We start from the raw sequence: 21,209 nt of genomic DNA, 5'->3' as shown, positions 1-21,209 counted from the left end.
TCTATTCAATAAATGCATCTAATCTGGGAAATCCAACCGTTTTCATTTCTGTTTTAGAAATGCAAAAAAAGTTACATTTTTTTCTTGTATGCACTTTTAAGATAAAAAAATAAAAATCTGATAAAAGTCAAAAACATATGCACAGATGGATACATACAAAAAACTACTTCTATCTATCAAAGTACCTACAGCAGTTTTTAAATGTATGTCTTTATGTTATAGCCCTTAAAAAGAAGAAAAATATCTGTCAAAAACTAGAATTGGCAAGTCAGACCTTGTAGGAAACCAGAAATCTGTATCAGCAGATAAAGCTGGATGGGTGCATTTCTACCTTATTTTCAACAAAAGTCAAGATTACATGCAGCTAAATTGCTGCAGCAGAGCTGTGATGGAAAATAGAAAATATATTCTAAGCTCTTGTGAAAAGTAAATAAAAAGTTACAAATAAAATATATGGAGTTTATAAAGCCTCCGATGGACAACAGCACATGAAATACTACGCCTCAGTAAGAATTATTAAGGAACCTGGAGCTAGTTTTACAAGCTTGCCAATCATAAGAAAAGGTAGAGTTTATAAAACCACAATTAGAAAAAGACAAGACAGTAACAACTACGGATTCTTTATGAAGGGCCCTCCTACCACAGCATCTTCTCTCTGAAAGAAACAAGGCAGTAAAACGTAGCTTTTCAAAGTTGCATTTGGATGAAGCACAAGACTTTTAGAAAAATGTCCTTTGGTCAGATGAGGTCAACCTGTTTGGCCCTTATTCAGAGCATGCCAGCTTTGAAGCAAACCACAACAACAAGTCATCATAAACACCTCATTACCTCACCTACTGTCAAGGACAGTGGTGGTGGGGTGATAGTTTGGTACTGTTTGGCAAGCCACAGGAGCAGGGTACCTTCCAGTCATTGGGTTGACTATAAACTCTTCTCTTTAACAAAAAACGTCTACAGTCAGATGCCACCTGTTCGACAGGTCAAGATTGACCCTAACTGTGTCATAAAGCACAGCAAGCATCAGGGTCTTGCAGTGGTCCAGCTAGTATTGAGAGCCTAGACTGAATAAAATGCTGTGATAGGACTTTAGAGAAGCCATCATGAACCAAAGTCAGAAAATGAACTCTCCAAAGGGGGCACTATAAACCAATAAATCGTGGTGTATTTTAAAACCTTTTTTACACCTCTTCCCCATGTCCGCCTAGTTTTTGTGATATAAAACAGTGGAATAATTGCCTGGTGCCACATGTTGTCTGTGGCCCAGTCATCTGACTGTTCCTACCTTTTGGCTAAAACAACTACTCAGAAAGATAACACAAAGGCGACAATAACATAATTCTAAAGAATTAAACTATTTTTAAACTCCATTCATCCTCCCTTTTTTCCATATACTAACTCAGATCAGTAAGAAAATGAAAACAAAAAAGGACAAAAACACCCCTGCTTTGTGTCTTGTGAGTAACATCAGTTCATGAGTGGGGAGAGCAAACATGTTATGAGTGAACGGAGGGGGGGAAAGGTGTGACAGAGGGCAACCAATCACATTCAAATCACCTGCTGTCGTACTGCGGGAGCGGAGAGGAAAAACTGCAGGATGGACGACAAAGTAACGCAAGGAGGAACAGGTCAACAACAGAGCTTTGTCACTGTAAAAAAAAATCCTAAAAGATGTTTGAAACTTTGGGAAATATTTTATGGTTGACAAATGAGGATATTTTCATATTTCTTTAGATCCTACCCACACAGAGACTGGAATCAATCACCTTCAAGGGTGGATTAGTCAGTGGATGCAGATAATTTCCCAAAATGTCAAACATTTTTTCAAGTGCAGCAACATCATGCCTGCAGCACAGACAGGCCCAAGGTTGAAGGGACAGAAAATCATAAACACATCTGGAAGACAAACATTGCAAAACAGGCAGGCAGAGACCAACCTGCAGCCTAATATCTTCCTCTGTAGCTTTCTACCTTTGTCTTCAGCTTTATAGTTATATAGAGTCGACAGACATTTGAACCCTAATTTCTTCTCCTGTCTCTATCCATTCATCATTTCAAACATCCTTACCCAGAGTGGACCGGTGAGGAGACGAGGTTGACGTTATCCAGTGGGTCTGCCGTCCAGCTGTACCTTCTCAGAGAGTCGTTGTCGGTGTCCTTGGGCGTCAACAGATGCTGCGAAGCAGAAAACAAGGTCACTGCCAAGCATGGTACTGTGAGAGCAAAGGTTGGAGAGATTTCCTTTAGTGTCAAAGAGAAGGATGACAAGGGGATCCTTAACTATAAGTCACTATTGCATACATATACACACACATATATATATATATATATATATATATATATATATATATATATATATATATATATATATATACATACATACATACATACATACATACATACATACATACATACATACACACATACACAGATAGAAGAGAATATATACAGAATATAAGAGAATACAAGAGAATATATACAGAAGCAAAATTACTACCTAATTAATAGAAAAAGAAAGAATTCTTCCTAATGGGAGAAAAGGCTTCAACAGTATATCATCATTCTGATCTCCCATGTAGAAAGTAAAACATTCATTATGTTTATATTTGAATAATAAGCTTCATGTAAAACATTTCCTCTATATTTCATCCCAGTGAGGCAATGAAAGTATGGGGACATCTAGTCAATCTCAATCTAGTGGAGCATGTGAAATATGAACAAACATGCCTGAATGTGTGGAAGAACACTGAAACCCAACTAATGAACATAATCACACAATCTTGAGGAAAGGTCGATCTGGTAAAAATAGGTTTCCTACAGGCTCCAATGGGTCCAGGGTATAAGGACGGATGGATGGACAGATTTAAAGTGGATGAATTTACTGTGTTTGCAGCCAAAACTCGTCATAATATCAGCATTGTTGGGAAACTATGTCTTACCAGAGAACATTGATATAGATAAAGAAATTATGCATTTAGAAGCCACAGTTTTTCTTTGTAAAAGTATATGCCAGTAAAGCTACTATTGTATTATCCTCTCAAAACATGAACCCTTCTTTTCAGATTTTAGTTAAAGTGTAACAGGTAAATGATGGAGCTGAAGATAAATAAGGAGATGTGCATGAATGTTCTGCGACATGCATGATTACGCTGACGTTTACCTTATTGTGATGCTCTACAATGAAAGACCGTTCCTTACAGAGCATCTGGGGCAGCATGAGGGAAAACAACATGCAGTTATTCAGCAGCAGGAAACAAACAAGCTAAATGGAACTACTCTGGAGCTTTTTAAAACACAGCAGCATGTTTGGACAGAAAAGATAACTATTACTATGGGCTCCTGGCAGAGGTGTGTTCAATTTACAACCGGATGCAGTACTGTGCAAAGGTTTTTAATGCTCTATCAAGCTTTTATGAATTGCTTTTAATTCATTTTTTCTCGTAATATTTTGAAGTGGTCTTTCCCAGTATTTTTCAGATTTGAAGTTTACATTTGCTGCCTGTCAACTAAATTTCTGCCCATTTTTGAAAGTTTAGCCTCTTAATTTGACTCAGTTTTTCAGGCATCTAAACTCAGAGGACCAACAAGTGATGCTTTTAAATAGGATCTTTTGGTATGATGTTACCAGCATGTTGCCACAGATACAATCATATTAATTAAATTAGAATATTAATGAAAAGGTCATTTGTTTAAGTTACTTATTGAATGAAGTGTAACATTATATAGACTAACTACACACAGAGTGATGTGTTCAAGACTTTATTTTTGTGAACTATGATTATTCTTTTATGAAAACACAACATTTAATACAGAAATGTGGGCTTAATAAAAAAATATCTATCATACAATAGCTGCTTAAAGGTTGGTATCAAAAGGTACTTTTAATCTGACAAACGGGCCTCATCGGAAGCCGTTTTAAAAATGTATGTATATGTTTTTACACGTTTTGTTCAAATTATATTGGCTGAATGGGTAAAAAACACCAAACACAGTTAAAGTGTTTTAATAGAAGAAATATGATTCAGCCACTAACAAGTGAATTCTCAAAGAGCTCTTTATCAACCAGACACACTAAATGCCTCTCTGCCCACGATCCATGTTAGAGCCTCTACAGGAACAACATTACATTAAACATTGTGAGAATCCTCACGTCTCAACATCTCCATAAACTTTCTGAACCGCTGCCACCGGCAAACATCTCTGAAACATCAAAATCAGAACCATCTGGCTGCTGAGCAGCTTCCTGCCTCGAGTTGTTTAAACAAACTGCTGTTAACATTGTTAGCTGTTTTGTTTTTCTATCCATTTGTGCTTTTGTGCAATTGTCTGTTTTCAATTACCCTTTTCACTCTTATATTTACAGATATCTGACAAATGCAGTCTTATTTTGTGGAATGCGGTTTACTATACAATAAAATGTATATTTGTATCTTTCTGGTCCAGTCTCAGGTCTTTTGTGGACATTTTCTCTATTTAATAATGACATAATAACACAGAAGTTAATCAGAAATCAGTGCCGACTAAAATCGGCTTGCTTTCAGTGTAACCGGCTCTGTTAGCCTTTTATTTAGAGTTGCTAAATACTTTTAGCAGGTAACAGGAAAGCTAAATGGAGTCCAGCAATGCTGCTCTGTTTTATCCTTTTGAGACTTAAATATCTTTCTGTTATTGAAAAAGCTGTTTTTAGTACTTTGGGAGTCTTTTGGAAATCTGTGTGCGGCCCTAGATCCTCCACAAATATACTGATGAAACTAAAACAGCAATAGACTGCTGTTTTAGAAATGCCAGCTGTACGAGGCTATTAAGTAAGAATCTAGATTAAATGTGATCATTTTGCGTGTGTTCAACATTAATAACATCCAGGTGCACAGCGACTGGTCTCACACACACATATGGTGTGACGTTGCTTTTCTTCCGAATAGATTTAATTATTAACCGGTCCAGAAGGTTGCTGTTGCATTTTTTATACTGTAGATTTTAATAAGAAATGTGAATAAGCTAATATCAGTATTAGAAAAGCCTAAGTTTTATAAAACCTAGAGATTGAGAATCAGCCATAATTCGGATTGAAGCAGCTCTTACTCAGTTTCCAGACCTTAAAACCTTTTATTTCCTGCATCATTTTAAGGCACACACAGCACAATATGCAGTATTTGTCAGATACAAGAACTGGAAGCCCACCAAATAAAAATTTTAAACTTCAGAAGAACTAAAAATCAAGACCACGTTAAAAGATTAGAAGAATATTGATTAGGGCAGGTTGAAAACTTTTGCCCAGTACTGTACGTCTTCCTTTTAAGGTTTAATACTGGAGGATGTGTTTGGTTTTCTAATATTATACCAGAAGTGTCTCAGATCACTGACAATAGTTATGCCCTGTGTAAAAGAATGCAGACCATCACAGTAATCTCTCCTAGGTAGACAGCCTCAAGAACTGCTGTCATGCCCCCTTTTAGGTGAAATATAACAGGATTTGGCCGACTTTGTGTCACAGCACCCCCTCAGGTGTAAGAGGATTGGTGAACTGCCTTCCTTTTGGCTCAGGACCAAGCCAGCTCGGCACATTTGGAGACAGAAGTGTGTCAGTAGTGAGGCTAATGACTGGTAGATTACTGACTCAGATCAAAACAAGCGATACACAAAGAACGTACCGGGTCTTTGGTGGGAGCCAGGATCTCCTCGATCATCATGCTGTCCCGCGTGAAGGAGCTCCGGTTCAACGTGTTGGACCTATCAGAACTGAAGGAACGGAGGCTTGGTGTGGTTGGAGCAGGAGTCACGGATTACCAAGACAAAAGTCACAGGGGTGAAGGGAAGGGGAGGAGGAGTTGGCATGGGTGGAGGGGAAAGGGATATGAAAGTAAACAGAAAAAAAAAAACATTAAATGCATGCAGCTTCCAGGAACTTGACTGTGCACAAATAAAAAAAACTGAAAACTTAAAAGAAAGATATAAAGAAAATGTATTCATTTGTTTTCAGCAACAAAAAGGAACAGCAAACTCACCATTAGTTTAGATTGGTACTACATCATGAAACAATGTGTTTTCGTTTGTAATTGCCACCATGATAAAAACTCAGCTGATTCCTGATCATATTGCCTCTCTGTCAAATTTCCCTCTTCACGTTTCTGTCAGAGTACTGCAAGTCATGATGCTGCGATTGTGCCGTGCGATGGAGCTTTATGAGGCAAACAAACAGCATTCTTGAGCAATGACGTGAGGAGTGCTTGCCTGCAACATCCCAGGAGCGATTACACTGATTGTTAATTAGAGAGGGGAAAACCAGATAGAAGGAGGAAATCATGTGAGCGAGACTCTGGGAAACTGGAAAAGGATAATCTTCAAGTGAAGGTAAAGAAGTGAGTGAACTGAAGCATTTCCGAGCTCTGTGACATTTACTGCCGTTATGTAATGTGTTTGTATATGTGTTAGAACATGGAGATCTTTAAGATATCTACAGGATACTGTAGTCAGTGTTGTGTTGTTAAGCAAATATTTGCAACGATGTTGCACTTATCTTCATTAAATACTTTTCATGTCACTCTGACATTGATCATGTGCAAATAGTACTATTATTGACTCAGTAGCAGAATGTACACATGTTTTTTTGCACTGATCTGCTTCTTGTCAGCCAATGTATATGCTAGTTTTATGTGTACTTGTTATATGCTTGACTATGTACCCTCTGGGATCCTAACTCTCTCATCAACAGTAAGAATTCATTTTGCACAGTTTTGTCTTCTCTGAGCACAAAGTATTTTTCTTTGACATGAACTAAACACATAAAGTGAAAAGCATCCTCAGATCTTGAGAAAGGGTGTATCAGTTCAAGTCCCTGGAAGCACAATAAAGGAAATCTCCACAACAAACCATAGTGATGCAAAGCCTTAACTTTGTGCAAACCTTGACAGAGACCCAGGCAAGGACAACAACCACAGTCAAACACAAATACAAAAGATGCGATTAGAAGCAGCTGAAAGTAAGAAATTGGATAAAAGACCACACAAGTAAATCTCACAATGTGAAACACTGAACAACCAGTCAAAAATAATTGGATTAGAGGTGAAATGTGCAGGAAACCATCAATACATCAGAACGGGTGGTCATTATAGAGACAGAAACTGGGGTCTGGGGGAGGGAAAAGGGTGAAGCAGGGGGGTGCTGGAGGGCCTCGTCATGCTGTGAGCCTTACCTGGCTTTGGTACTAAACATTAGAACGGACATGAGGAGAGAATAAAACATCATGAAGAAAACAGAGGAGAGGAAGAAGAGATGCAAAGAGAAGCAGGAGCAGTGAAGCAGAATGATGTTGACTGAAAGCAAGAGAATGTGCTCCGTTTATAACTCTAAACTACACATTATGTAGTGTAACACTACACTGTGATTTATGGGGTACTTTGGGCTTTTGGGTTAAATTGTTAAATCATCAATAAAACACACAGTGAGTATATACATGAAAAAAAAGCATTTAGACATTTGAGCTAATATAACCTTAAATATATAGAATAGAGATGTGGATTGTATTCTGTGATACCGAGCTAAACTTATTCATCCTGGCAGACTGGGACTAATTTATGTTATGTACAAATTACAAATCTGAGCAAACAAACACCACCCGTGGAGTTCCTCAGGGTTCCATTGTGGGCCCAATATTTACATACTCACCTTAACTTGAGTATTACAATATAGATATTCTGATGATGCAGCTATATAGTCACATAAAATGCTGTTACGTTGTTACCAATGTTGGCATATCTAAAATATACTTTACATGAGTCTAAAGGTGAAGAAATTAAATATGATTTGAGAACCATTACATTAAGTTTATTTATCATTTATGGTGCATTATTTACAAATTACATTAGTTGTATGAGTATATTTGGGATAACGGTGTAAAATATGGAGTGTGCTACAGTGTAAGGACAGACTATATTACTTTCAGCATGCTTATTTTTTCCTGCTCTTTACTTAATGATGGACTAACCATTAGGGTCTGAATGTTAAATGCTTTATGCACAGTGTATGTGTGTCCCACTTGGTCAGATAACAATTAACTCCTTTGAAAATACAAAGCCAGTTCGACCCCAACTTGAGTTGAATGAATCTTCATGCAGGTACAGAAGCTGCATAGCAGGGGACTAAATAATGTAATCGGCTGGTCATAACCTACTTCATGTTGTCAGATAGGTCCTATTTATGTGATTTCTTGATTTTCTAATTGGGTGCTGGGTGTGGCTAGTGAAATTAAACTCAGCTTTCCAAAATATGTGGTCAAATCAAAATTAATTAAAGATTTGAAAACTTTTTGCCTACAGCTAGATTGATTTGGATGATTTTGTTCTCTTAATGAGATGGATCATCTATCCATTTATTTGAAATGGCCTTTTGGATTTGCCCTAGTTAAAATACCGCTGTGTCATCTGAAAAATTTAACCGTCACAGGAAAAATGTATTATAGTTTAAAACTAGCTCTGCGTAGCACCATCTCAGGAACATAGCAAGATTACAAGAAAAGATCCTAGGTGGAAAAGGTTAGATTACTGCAGTCATGTTTTTACAGATCAAAAAAATCTAAGTTGCAACAGTGATTTTTAGATGTACACATAATTTTTTCGACATACAGCTACATGACTGTATTTTATCGGCCTATTTAATGGCTTCTTGCATGTTTTAAATTAGTATTTTCTTGGTCCGTTCTAATATTTATGTGCAATATCAAAACATATGTATTGAAATTTAAATCCTTAATGTAATTTTCCTTCAATGTACTTTTATCCCCCAATAGAAGTTCTTTAATTGTACTTTTATTCTACAAACGGTGCAACACTATGCTCCGAGGTTAAAAAAAATTGTCTAATAAAGCTGTCAAAATTAACGACAGAGAAGCCCAGTCTGCTAAGCTAGTTGTAAACTGGATTGATTAAACACACTTAGACAGTGTACACTTGAGGCTTTCTGAATTGAATGTGTTTGTAATTTCCTGTGGCTCGCTGTCCGTTTATGTCACTCCTCAGATATTTAAAAACCCCTCCCTCTGCAGCATGTTGCACAAGTGTCAATGCTTTCAAAAGAGAATAAAGTTCAACAAAATGAACTGTAACCCCTCAGTGTGGCTGCAAAGACTCCTGCTGCTTTGATTTCTCTAAAAGATTTAACGAGGAAACTGCTTTCAGACCAGGATTTTCCTTTTGCTAAAGAAGCTTTTCTTCAAATAATCATCAAAGAATAACTTTATTTGAAAGAAGTAAATACCACATGCAAACTACATTTTAGAAGGTTCCACTAAACTTAAACCACGATGATTAGCAAAAATATTACAACAAATAACAATGAAAGACAAGTATAAGATAGCAGTAAAAATATAAATGGCAACAGGAAAGTGAACAACAGCACCAGTGGTCTGCTGTTTTCTGCAGAAACCGAAAGCAGTCGTTTTTTTTATTTGCACAAAGACTTATTTACAGTTAAATCGCAAACCTAAGGACGTCTTAAAAAGAAATTTTAAAACTAGCTGATCAATACCTGATAGATGTATTCTTGGGTTTAAGCCCCTTTACGGTGAAGTTAATGTTTCATATTAGAAATATGGTGGGAGTTAAAATATTCCCCAATGTCTCTTTCAGTCCTGCAGCATCTTGCAGCAGTGTCAACAGTGTATGCAATAGACATGTATACTTTTTGTGAGGCGTATGTTGGTTCTTGAATGTCAAGCAAGTCATTGCATATCCAAAAGTTTGAATGCTGCAATTCCCTCGTTACCTATGGGGGTTGTTGCTGATGAACAAATGGTTACAAACCATTCAGACAATCACAGAGAGGGATGTAAACAAAAAGGCTTATGATAGTTATGTTCTTTTTCATGTATGCAATGGAAAAATATGGAAAAATGTGTGCACAAAAAAAAAAAACAAACAGCACTAGGGATTTAAAAGTTTTCTGTGGTGAGCTATGTCTGTCTGTAATTTACCAGAAGGGTTTTGGTTGGTTTTGACAAAAATTGCACTTAAAAAAACTAAAATTCTGGCGGCATTTAGGCCCAGCTCTAAGAGGCAGTGTTAGGCAACAGTCTTTTATTTCACCAAACTGTGAAACCAGAATACCATACATTAGATATCCACTTAGCAATTGTGCGAGTCTCACTTTTTTCCACATAAGCTGATCCATTTTTATTCATGAGTTTTACTGTTTTACAGTACTATAGCTGTCAAAACTTTATTCTAAGGGCACTTCCTGCTCCACCACTGGATCTGTGTGCTTTGGTGTATTTTTTGTGAATTTGTGCTATATAAATAAACTGAATTTAATTGAATAGAATTATAAATTAACGTACTCAGAAGGCATCTGAAGTCAAACGTTTCCTTCTATCTTTGGCCCATTTGGTCGAGACAGGACATGAACAATGCTGCTATAGCCAATAATTCATAAAGTAAAAAAGGATTTTCTTTCTTGATGAACTTTAAGCTCACAAACAACAGCTTCATTAATTTCATTGGTCTGATATATCTGAGTCATAAATGGTGTTTTTATTCCCCCGTGTTTTGGCTTTAGATTGTTCTTTACCTTAAATCCAAGATTCCATTTCTGTCATAAACATGGGATGAAAGTTTCCAACAGAGAGACATTTAATACACAAATAGCTGTTTTCTTTTAGCAAAACTGTTCACTACATACATTTTCTGTGTTGCAAAAAAGTGGCCATACCTCCATTCCTAATTTTTGTCAATAAAAACAATCCATCATACAACTGCCGTGTAAAAAATTTCCAAACAGTGTCGCTATGGGTGCTATTTGTCATGTGTCTATGGTAGTGCCTTGCAAGATAGCTTAGGAATGTATGTTATTTATTTGGAATCTGTCAGTATGCTTGGACTAAAATCAGCTTTTTTTGTAAAGCGCCATGAGACTACATTTGTTATAAATTGGTGGGATATAACTGAACTGAATTTCAAATTGTTAGTTAATGATATATGCACGAAAAACCTAAATTCTCTGTGGTAGTGGCTGAATGTCCCCCCTCCCCCTTTTTTATATCTCCCAGGTAGCTTTAAGTAAGCCACCTGGGATACCATGCAAACTTCAGTCCCACACTATTTTGCACAGTAAAAGTAAAACCTGGCAATATTATGAAAACCTCTCTGGTATTTGTGCCAAAAAAAGAAGAAAACAAAGAAAGAAAAGCGCAGAAGCACAACCAATTACTATCAGTGTTATCAAAGTTTTTTTTAAGTGCTGTGTTACAGTGAGCCTTACCTCTGCGACCGTGCACCAACGCTGAAGCCCATGTAGCCCTCCTGTGGGAGCGAGTCGTCTCCCAGTTCCCGCAAGTCATGGGGAGCCAGATATTTGTCTGTGTCCCCAGTCATTGCATCGTCACCTGGCGGATGGAAACAGAGAGAGTTGGGAAAAAAGTAGAATATTCTCATTGTCCTTTTTCTTATTCTGCATTCATATAGAAACGCAGACTTTTTTTGGGACATGTTGATCAATGCATCCTGGCTGTTAACTTTGGACTAACAACCCACTCACACAAAAGTCAATGTTAAAGAACAGTTCAATGCTTTTTTGGAATTCATACAGAGTTCAAACAAGTCAAAGCATTTTAACATACCGAAGCTGGTTTCCGTCAGCAAAAGTAAACTAATCAGAAAACAGTCTGTAGCTTTGCATCATACCATTAAACACATAACAGATGCTAAATATAAATTTAGAACATACTTTAAAGGTGAAGCAGGAAAATTGTTAGCATGTTATTACCCTCAGAAGTACAGCAGACCTACTGATGAACCGCTGACTGCACAGCTGAAGCGAGAGGAGGCAAGTGCATGCGAGCGGAGAGACGAAAAGAAAGAAAAAGAAAGCATTCCAGCAACCACAAAGCAACAGAGAGACCCCCTCCCCTCCATCTTTCTGTGCCCCATCACACCCCCACTGCTGCTACACCCCTCCTCCCCCCTAACGACACACGGGATACTTCACAGACCCCCATCTGGCCACATTCCAACCCATTCTCCCGGATTCGCTCTGTGCTCAACCCCAACAAGACCAAAGTCCCCTCAGCAAAGAATCCAAACTCACCTCCTGCCTTAAAGCAATTCATTCAGCCACAAGTCAACTCCCAGCCTTTCCGTTTGGACAAACTCTTCCTCAACTTGTAACCTCGCTTGCTCCGGCATTAACTGTCTATCTCTGTTTGAGAGACCGGCACTCACGCAAACAGATCGTCTTTCTCCCGCCTACCAACTCCGCTTCGGGATTATCCAGACTGCGTGTTTGTGTGTGTGTGTGTGTGTGTGTGTTAGTGTGTGTCTGAGTTTCCGAGCACAAACCTACAGCTCCCTGCAGCACCGAAATAGTAGGGGGCTTTGTGACTCACTCGGTTGTCTAACATCTTAACAATTTTTACAGCTTATAGACTACTTTGAAAAAGTATTCACATCTCTAGAACTTTTTTACTTTTATGCCACATTGCAACCATTAACTCAAATGTATTTCACTGGGATTTTATGTAATAGACCTACAAAAATGTGCAAATAACTGCCAAGTGGCTGGAAAACAATAGTTTTCAATGTAATCGGAAATTAAATGTGGCATGAATTTGTATTTGCACCCTGATAACCCCTTGATAAATTTCAGTGCGACCAGTTGGCTTCAGTATTCCCCTAATCAGTATGTCTAAATAGAGTTCACCTGCATTATGATATGCTTTTACAGAATATCCAACGATACATGGTTCACAACTGTCGTTCAACTGACCAACGCATGATACAAACGACTGAACTTATGTCACGATCCTCATGCAGGCTTTTCAAATCCTTTCAGTGCTTTAGATACAAGAAAAGCTGTTGTGCATCTTATATAACCCTTGACAGTTCATAGAGGTGAACTGATTGTCAAATTAAATGAACACCTATAGATCAGGAAAATGATGATCTGAAAGGGGCTATAAGGAACCAAAATGGAAAATGCTAACTCTGGAGGAGCTGCAGAGATCTACAGCTCAGGTGGGAGAATCTGTCATTAGGACTACTATTAATTATTCAAACCATACCACTGGCCTCAATGGAAGAGTAGCAAAGAAGGAGCCATTGTGAAAAGAATGCCAAGACACGTCCAGTTTGCCACAAGCCATGTACGGGAGGCATCCAACATGTGGAAGAAGGTGATCTGGTCAGGTGTGGCCACATATTTAACCTTTTGGCATATATGCAAAATCATGTATGGAGGAAAACTAATGCTGCATATCACCCTACACACACCATCCCCATTGTGAAACATGGAGGTGGCAGTATCATGCTATTTAGCGCATTTTTATCAGCCACGCCAGAAAAGCTACCGAGTTTAATGGGAAGATGAAAGACGCTTAATGCAGGGCCAGACTGGAAGACAACCTTTTAGAGAACCCAAAATACTTGAGACTAAGGCAAAGGTTCACCTTTCAGCTGTACAATAACTCTAAACAATAACGCTAAACAACTCTAAACATACAATCAGAGCTGCAATGCAACAGTTGATCAAAGTGTATCACACGTTACAATGGCCCAGTCAAAGTCCAGACATAAAGCTAAACGAGATTTATGACATGATGGGAACAGTGAGCTCCCAGATGCTTCTCAATCCAACCTGACTGACCTGGAGCTAATTTGAAAACCAGAATGGAAAAACATTTCAGTCCGTAGCTGTGCAATGCTGGTAGAGACATACCCCAAAGGACTTCTAAAGTCACAGCAAATTTGCAATACAAAGGGTTGATTCAGGTGGCCAATGGTGAATGTGCTCCACACTTGAGATTTTTTATTTAAAAATAGAGAAAAAATCTTCCACTTCACTAATGTGCACTATAATTCACAGAAGATAGTAATGCAACTAAATGTGGAAAAAGGTCAATGTTTTTACCCAAAACAGAAAAGCTAAGTTGCCCATAACCTCATATTTAGGTGTTTATTTTGGTGGAACCTATTATTTGTGACATAACTGAAAAGTAACGTGACACTACAGTACTGTTGAAAATACAAGACCTGCTAGCAACCCTTTTTACTACTTAGTTCTCATAATGAAAAGAATACAGAGGGAACAAGTGCACATTTCAAACAGTCGATGTCATATTGATCTGTCTCTCGGTATTGATCTGTTCCCATTTGACAAATGAATATGGGTGCTCTCTTTCACTGTCAAACCTTTATTATCCCTGGTGAAAATGTATATGTCCATGGGCACACATGAGAATAAAAACAGGTATCAAATACAGTATATTAATGTGATTACAGATAGAAGACTTTACACTGTATTATTTGCTTAGATATGTAGACTTGATTTCACATCTAAGATGACAAATTATATGAATTAAACCTATTTAAAAAAAACTACACAGCTTCGGTTGTCTGTTCTGATTTAGCTCTCGGATAGTTTGTGCACTTGTTATTGGAGAAGGTACTCACTGCCACTCCTGGTATGTAAGCATGTGAATGTGTCTACAGTTACACTTGATTTATTTTTAGATCAGAGGTTCAAAATGGACAACAACAACTTGAACCCACATTCCGGCGTGAAGAAGAATCATGCACAGAGCGCGGCACGGGAAAAAAAGGAGCAATAAAACTGCATGCAGAGTTTAGCTACATCAGTTCAGCTGTAACATCTCACACTGGTTACTGGAGTTAGTTACAGCATGATTAACATTTTTCTGGACTTACAAGTATAGCTGATGTTGATAATGCCAACATCCATTTCTGTTCAAAACACAAGCAAAACCATTACGTTTTATCATGTGTGCTGCATACAAAGGTTTTATACCTTAATGTCTTTTATTGTATTCATTTGATCTCCTCTGACAGGCTTGGTCCAGCAGAGTCCCTTTGGTGGGATCTGAAGAAGGACCAGGATTCTATATGCAATGTTAGATATAGATGCGGAGAAAGCTGTTGCAATCTTTGGTAAAAAGCTCTTATTTTAATACAGAAGTGTAATCTCACACTGAAGATTTGAGAGAAATGCAACCTTTTTTGAGCACATTTATTCAGTGACTGAAAAGTCCCATGGGAAAAATTACTACAATTACTATTATTATTATTATTATTATTATTATTATTATTACTGTTATTATTAGTAGTAGTAATTCAATTTAACTTTATTTATATAGCACTTTGAATAAGCACACCCATAACATAAAACAATTGTTCCATTCATTTATTCAATAAATGGGTAAAACTATGTACTTTTTTTCTTCTTACTTTTTAAAAATGTATTTATTCATTTTCTGAAAACCACATGGAAATTGCATGTTTTTTTTTGCATGTTATCGAAAATCACAGACAGCAAAACTGTTAACCCTAATTCCTTTACAATAAATTTAACTTAAGCCTATTTTTTATATATATATATATATATATATATATATATATATATATATATATTTAATTATTATTATTATTATTATTATTATTTTAAAGCTGTCCACTCTCCAGGAACTTCTAATTACTAATCCGTGACTTCCTGTTTCCCTGGGGTATAAATATGACATGACACATGACACTATTTTTTTAAGCCACTGAAAACCAGGCTGGATGGCGACCTATTATCCACTGCCCATTGTGAGAAATAAAGTAAGGGAAGTGATAAAAATCTGCTATATTACTGTTATAAGTGGAGGGGGGGGGGGGGTCACCATGTCATCATGACAACCATAAGAGATATTTGTTGACAGGCAAACTGGAAGTTTTCTTCTGTCCAACCATCACAAACACAAACATTTAGGGCTTGCTAAACTATACAGGGACATTAACCACAACAGTGGGCCTTAGGTTCAATGATCCTTACTGCAATAAACTGTCTTGATAGGTCCGGTGTTAACAAATTACAAAAATGTAGAAAAACATTTTAAAAACCAAATCAGGTAAATTCATACGGATTAAACCAGATGTTTACTTATCTTGCCTATAAAGGCAGTTGACCTTTTTTTACTCACTGTCAAAATATTAAAACAGACTCTATTTTTCCTGTATTAGTTCAGAGTAGATTACCAAAATAATTTCTATTTGCTGAATTCCACTTTACATAAATTCAGAAGTTTACACAACTTTCTTGGTATTAAATAGAATCTCCTTTAAATTGTATGATCTGAATCTAGTGTAACTGAGTTTGGTTTGTAGGCCGTCTTGCTCCCATATACATTTTCAGCTCTGCTCACAAATTGCCCACTCTTAATTATTGTCTTTTCAACCATAAGCCACTTTGTAGCAAATTCAACAGCATGGTTTGGGTCACTGTCTGTTTAGAGATGCTGCTTGAACAATACAGCATAAAGTTGTTTCCTTATGACCAAATCTGTTTTATGGCTAGACTGTTTACACTTGCATATAATTGTTTGAACGACTGCACATGACACCTTCTGGCACCTGGAAATTGTACCAAAGTATGAACCAGGCTTGTGGACACCCACATTTCTTTTTTTGATCTCTTACGATATTTCATTAGATTTTTCCATGATGTCATACAAGGAAGCAGGGTGATGCCTGAATGTACATCCACAGGTGTGCTTCCCTTCAAAGGTGGTATTGTGAATAAGAATCGTACCAAGCCATGACAACATCATCTGGACACTCCAAACCCGATTAATGGCATAATAATCTTTATGTGTGTAAACCACTGAATTTTGAGAAAGTACTAAAGGTTACCTCTAGAAAATTCCCCTTCTCAGTGTTCTTGTAATCCTAACTGACCTAAAACAGGAGGAAGTGTTAGGTTCTCTTATCTGTCCAAGACTAGAGAAAGTGTGTCTGGTCAATAAATAAACAGTGGGCTCAACAGAGAAGTAGGATGCAAGTAATTCCTAAAAATGAATCAAGTTTATTTTTTCAGACAAAAAAAAAAACATCCATTTGGCCGATTGAGCCAATTGAGGACTAAACTATTGATTAAAACACCTTTCCAGTTTGTCTGTTGTTTGCCACTGATGGCTAAGTACATCTGCTCCTAAGCCCCAGTGTAGATCGACAGGGGAGAACACAACATGTACTGCGTCGAGACACTGCAGCAGCTGTTTCCGTGTTAGCTTTGGCTCTAATACAAGCATCACTGACAGGCCCGAGAAGACAAAGGATCAAGTGTTTGTGTCGTCTACTCATGGGCTTGAAAAGAAATTTGTTACACGCTCCACATTAAAATTGTTGGCATGGCAACCAGCAGAAAAGGATTCTCCCAACTTTTTAATGTGCAAAACAGAGAGCAGAGGTATTGCAGCGGAAAGATGTTGATGGAAATAATACTATCAACTTTGCCTTATAAAAAAACCCAAAAACACATATAACATAAAAAAGACATGCATTTAAGAGTTCAAAGTAATTGCTTCTGTCTTGTAAAAGACAGATGAAACGTTTTAAAGTTGTCTTAATCAATCGATTTTGAAATGAACTGTGAACTCTGTCTTGTGCCTGACCATTTTTAGATGAAAGGTAGTGTCCTGTCTTTGCTAGTTAGGGAATTTATTACTGACATATACAGTAGATAATTGAGATATTAATCTATGTTCCTAAAAAAATCAAGTGATAAACTACTATTGTGCCACCACATTACATACAGTTTAACAATGGGGAAAGATCAAATTGCCTCTTCAGCCTCTTTGTTACTAATACCTTGTCATAACCACACTGAATGTTCCCATCTCTTTCATTATGTATTCATAAAAAACAGCAAAGACGACGGAGAGCAAATAGAATTTTAGCACCCATAAGATGATTCCCAAAGAATTACAGGTACATCTAAATACATTATAATATCATAGGAAAGTTAATTCAGTAACTCAATTCAAATAGCAAAATTTATACAGGCCAATCACACAGATTTATCAAATTGATTACATAGTGATTAATTTAGATGATTATGGCTTGCATAATGAAAACTCAAAGTTTAAAAACTCTCAGAAAATTTAAATTTTATATAAGACCAACAAAGTGGAGATGAATGCCGAAATGTCAGATTTCGAACATGCTATGGCCTACACAATCACAGGGAAAGTGCTGGCTTGCTAGTTGTCTAGCAGACATTCATTAATACCTTCCACAAGGAGGTTAAGTCAGGAAATGTCTATGCTAACACCCTTGTTAAACTACTGCATAGCTGTATTTTGTCTCGATGGCATAGGAAGATAATCTGCTTCAGGTAAAAAACCATTTGCCATTGCTTTCCAACTTCTAATGTAATTTTATGACCACACAAGCTAAGCTCACTGACTTTTTGGACACATTAAAAGATTCTGAAGCATGAATACGGGAGCTCCAGCATGCCCTGCATATCCCACATGTATCCCACTAATACAGCATTTATACAAATGCTACTCAATACCTCAGCAATATCCCAACATAAAAGTACTTGATCTCATTAAACTCTAGGAAAATGTAACTGTTACAGAAAATGTAACTGAAAATCTGTCCCAATTAGTTACTGAAAAACTTTTCAGTAATACTCTAATTTATTAAGATGCACCTGTATTAGCAAAAAAAAACAGACAAATGGTAAAGAGTCGCCTTAAGGACAATAGACTTCAAACCACAGCCATGCAGGAAGACTTGAAAGAAAATGTAGAGAGACAAAAAGTACCTTCTTCCACATCAGAAAAATAGTCATCTGTGATCATTTCGGGGACATTGGCTTTACAGACTGTGATCAGATGCAGGAGAGAGATAGAATAAACAAACAACAAACCAAAACGTTGCAAAAAAAGTCGAAAGATGATATGTAAAACAAAATTATATCAAAGAGAAACAAAAAGTGATTATGGGACATTCTGAATGGCTGTTTAAATGATTTGAAACTATAAATCATAAATAATCAATGATTGCAACATAAATTATCAAGGACTGAAGATTAACTAAAACAAAGATGAATTTATCAGCACCAAAGTTTCCTCCTTTAGGCTCAGAAAACAAATATGAATGGGTGTTTATTAGCCATTAGCTCTTCATAGTATGTGGGAAGGACTGGGTTTAAATTGCATCTGATTATACAAAACCTTACCATCATCGTCAGACATGTCCAGCACCTCGTTCATTGTCTCTGGGACGTTCATCTTGTGCTTCTCTATCACAGTCTGTTGGAGACAGAAAACAATTGACTTGAATACGTTGTATGTTAACATCTGGAAAAGCTGTTTTCATAAACAGGGAGATATCCTCATCCACATCCCTTCCAACCAATTAGAACATGGATGGCTGCACACTCTATACAGCACTTTGTAAAAGTATGTATACTCCTGGTGCATTTTCGCATGTCATGCTACAGTACAACTTCAAAGTTGAAGGTATTTAATGGAGGTTTTATGTAATAGGCCAATAATTAGTCCAATACTTTTTAAAAGCCCCAGGCTTTTGTAAGCACATGTTTCTACATGGGGGATTTCAGTTTCCCTGGCCTTTACTTTCATGGGAAAAAGGTCCTGGTCTGAGGGTAGCATTTTTCAACAAGCCTGGGACTTTGCTTAAAGGTACTAACGGTATCTTTTTTGATGGAATATGCTATGATGTCACACACCATCTCTTAGTGTTGTTCTCCAGTCTCTTGTCTATAAAGCCAGGCCGGCTGTGTGTGCATATATGTCCATGTCAATAGGTGCCACAGGCTTAGCCTCTCCCTATCCATAAAACGGCACCGCCAGAAAAGTGTTACGTAGGGGCAAAATGACAGAGAGCACGCCCAGTGGATCAAAACATACTCTTGCCAACAGCGTTATAAAGTTAAGAGTTACTGGCTTCGTCACTAGACATGTTCCACTGAAAGACAATGATGTTTTGCTGTGTGTTTATTATTACAAATGCACATACAAGGCGACCTATGATATACTGGGTACGGACTTCATGTAAAGGTAAGTTGGTGGACTGTGAACTCTTTTGCTATTTACAAACCATGAAACACGTCTGAAGGGAAAAGAAAATATTAATGACACTTCAGCTTTCTACACACAGATGGGCAAAATGTATTTAATAACCTAAATCCGATCCAGATTTAGTGAGGCTTTCTCTCATCTCACACACACTTTAAGTTTTGTCTCGTCAAGAGTGCACTGAGCAATGATCAAACCACTGTGTGTGTGTGTAAAGAATAAGACATGCTCTCTGCTTTCTCTCTGCGCTTTATCTCCTAACCTTTAAAATATATTTCGCTGCGGTCAAAAGTCTTTGGTATTGCACTTTAAAGTCCTCATTGTTCTCACCACGGCTGAGGCAAAAACATACTTGGAAGCTCCAAATGAATGACAAAAAAAGCATTCTACTAGCCATCAGAACAAAATGTTGAAGAACTCTGCTTTCAGTGTGTTTTTTAATGATTGGCCCACTATGGTGTATTCATGTATGTTTAGACCATAATAACATAAAAAGCGCCGATTTCAGTTCATGCCGATCAAATTCAACAAGCAAAAAAAGTAAAAGGATGAAAAGTCAGCACCAAATACAGACCTGAGTGGTCAGAGTCTCCTCTGTGACCACTTTGAGTGTGTCAACTACCGAGATGTAGCCAAGCCTCCTGGCGATTGACAGAGCACTGTTCCCATTCTAGAAAATTAGCAAATAAATAAAATCAGGTTATAATTACATTGAAGTTAAATTTTGGTCAAGAACTGGATCCAACCAAGAGAAAGTTCTGGACTCGTATCTCAATCTTACGGCAGTGAGTTCGTTGGGCGAAGCTCCGTGGTGCAGCAGTAAATTGATGATATGCGTGTGTCCCTGCTGAGCAGCCTGATGCAGAGGTGTGTACCCGTTCTGCAGAGCGTGGAGAGGAGATCAGACAAAACTAACAGAATGTAAACACAAGAAGAAACATATTTTCAAAACCACTGACGGTGTTTACCTTGGTCTTAGCGTTGACCTTTGCCTGATTCTTAAGCAGGAAGTTGACCATCTTCAGGTTACCATAGTGACAAGCCACATGGAGAGGGGTGTAGCCCAGCTGACAACACAAACATGTCACAAATATAAGTTTTTACTATTTTTCTGAAATTCTTTTAGCATTTTTACAGTTTGACAAAAAATACATCAAAGAATGTGATCAGATTGTGCAGGACAGATAACTATGTCTTAAAAGTCCTTATAGGCATGTGCAAAAGTCTTAGACAACCCTTTATTTTAGGGTCGTAAGATTTGAAAATGGGTTTGATGAATGTTTCTTTCAACGTTGCTTTCAAAAAGTCTTAAAAGGTTTTTCAGATCGTCAGGTCAGGTCAT

The 21,209-nt window shown here is 37.4% G+C and overlaps 1 protein-coding gene across 22 annotated transcripts in view; it reads right to left on the bottom strand.

Annotated features, from left to right (window-relative positions):
- LOC105937898 (ankyrin-3-like) overlaps window positions 1-21,209 on the bottom strand; it is a 143,599-nt gene that overhangs the window by 52,273 nt on the left and 70,117 nt on the right. For 8 of the 22 annotated variants that reach the window (XM_036142139.1, XM_036142148.1, XM_036142143.1 and 5 more), the window contains exons 11-22: window positions 20,836-20,934; window positions 20,649-20,747; window positions 20,442-20,537; window positions 19,006-19,078; window positions 18,589-18,648; window positions 14,688-14,723; window positions 11,248-11,371; window positions 7,190-7,201; window positions 5,649-5,751; window positions 3,158-3,202; window positions 2,066-2,172; window positions 1,555-1,587 (exon numbers count right to left, since the gene is read on the bottom strand). In XM_036142139.1, coding sequence (XP_035998032.1) covers window positions 1,555-1,587; window positions 2,066-2,172; window positions 3,158-3,202; window positions 5,649-5,751; window positions 7,190-7,201; window positions 11,248-11,371; window positions 14,688-14,723; window positions 18,589-18,648; window positions 19,006-19,078; window positions 20,442-20,537; window positions 20,649-20,747; window positions 20,836-20,934 — 887 coding nt within the window. Of the gene's footprint in view, window positions 1-1,554; window positions 1,588-2,065; window positions 2,173-3,157; window positions 3,203-5,648; window positions 5,752-7,189; window positions 7,202-11,247; window positions 11,372-11,751; window positions 11,879-12,072; window positions 12,250-14,687; window positions 14,724-18,588; window positions 18,649-19,005; window positions 19,079-20,441; window positions 20,538-20,648; window positions 20,748-20,835; window positions 20,935-21,209 lie in introns of those variants that run through there. The other 14 variants (XM_036142135.1, XM_036142138.1, XM_036142144.1 and 11 more) reach the window with 10 other exon arrangements.

The sequence above is a fragment of the Fundulus heteroclitus genome, chromosome 10, assembly GCF_011125445.2.
Source record: "Fundulus heteroclitus isolate FHET01 chromosome 10, MU-UCD_Fhet_4.1, whole genome shotgun sequence".
NCBI classification, from domain to species: Eukaryota; Metazoa; Chordata; class Actinopteri; order Cyprinodontiformes; family Fundulidae; genus Fundulus; species Fundulus heteroclitus.
This window is presented reverse-complemented; position numbering and strand designations above follow the sequence as displayed.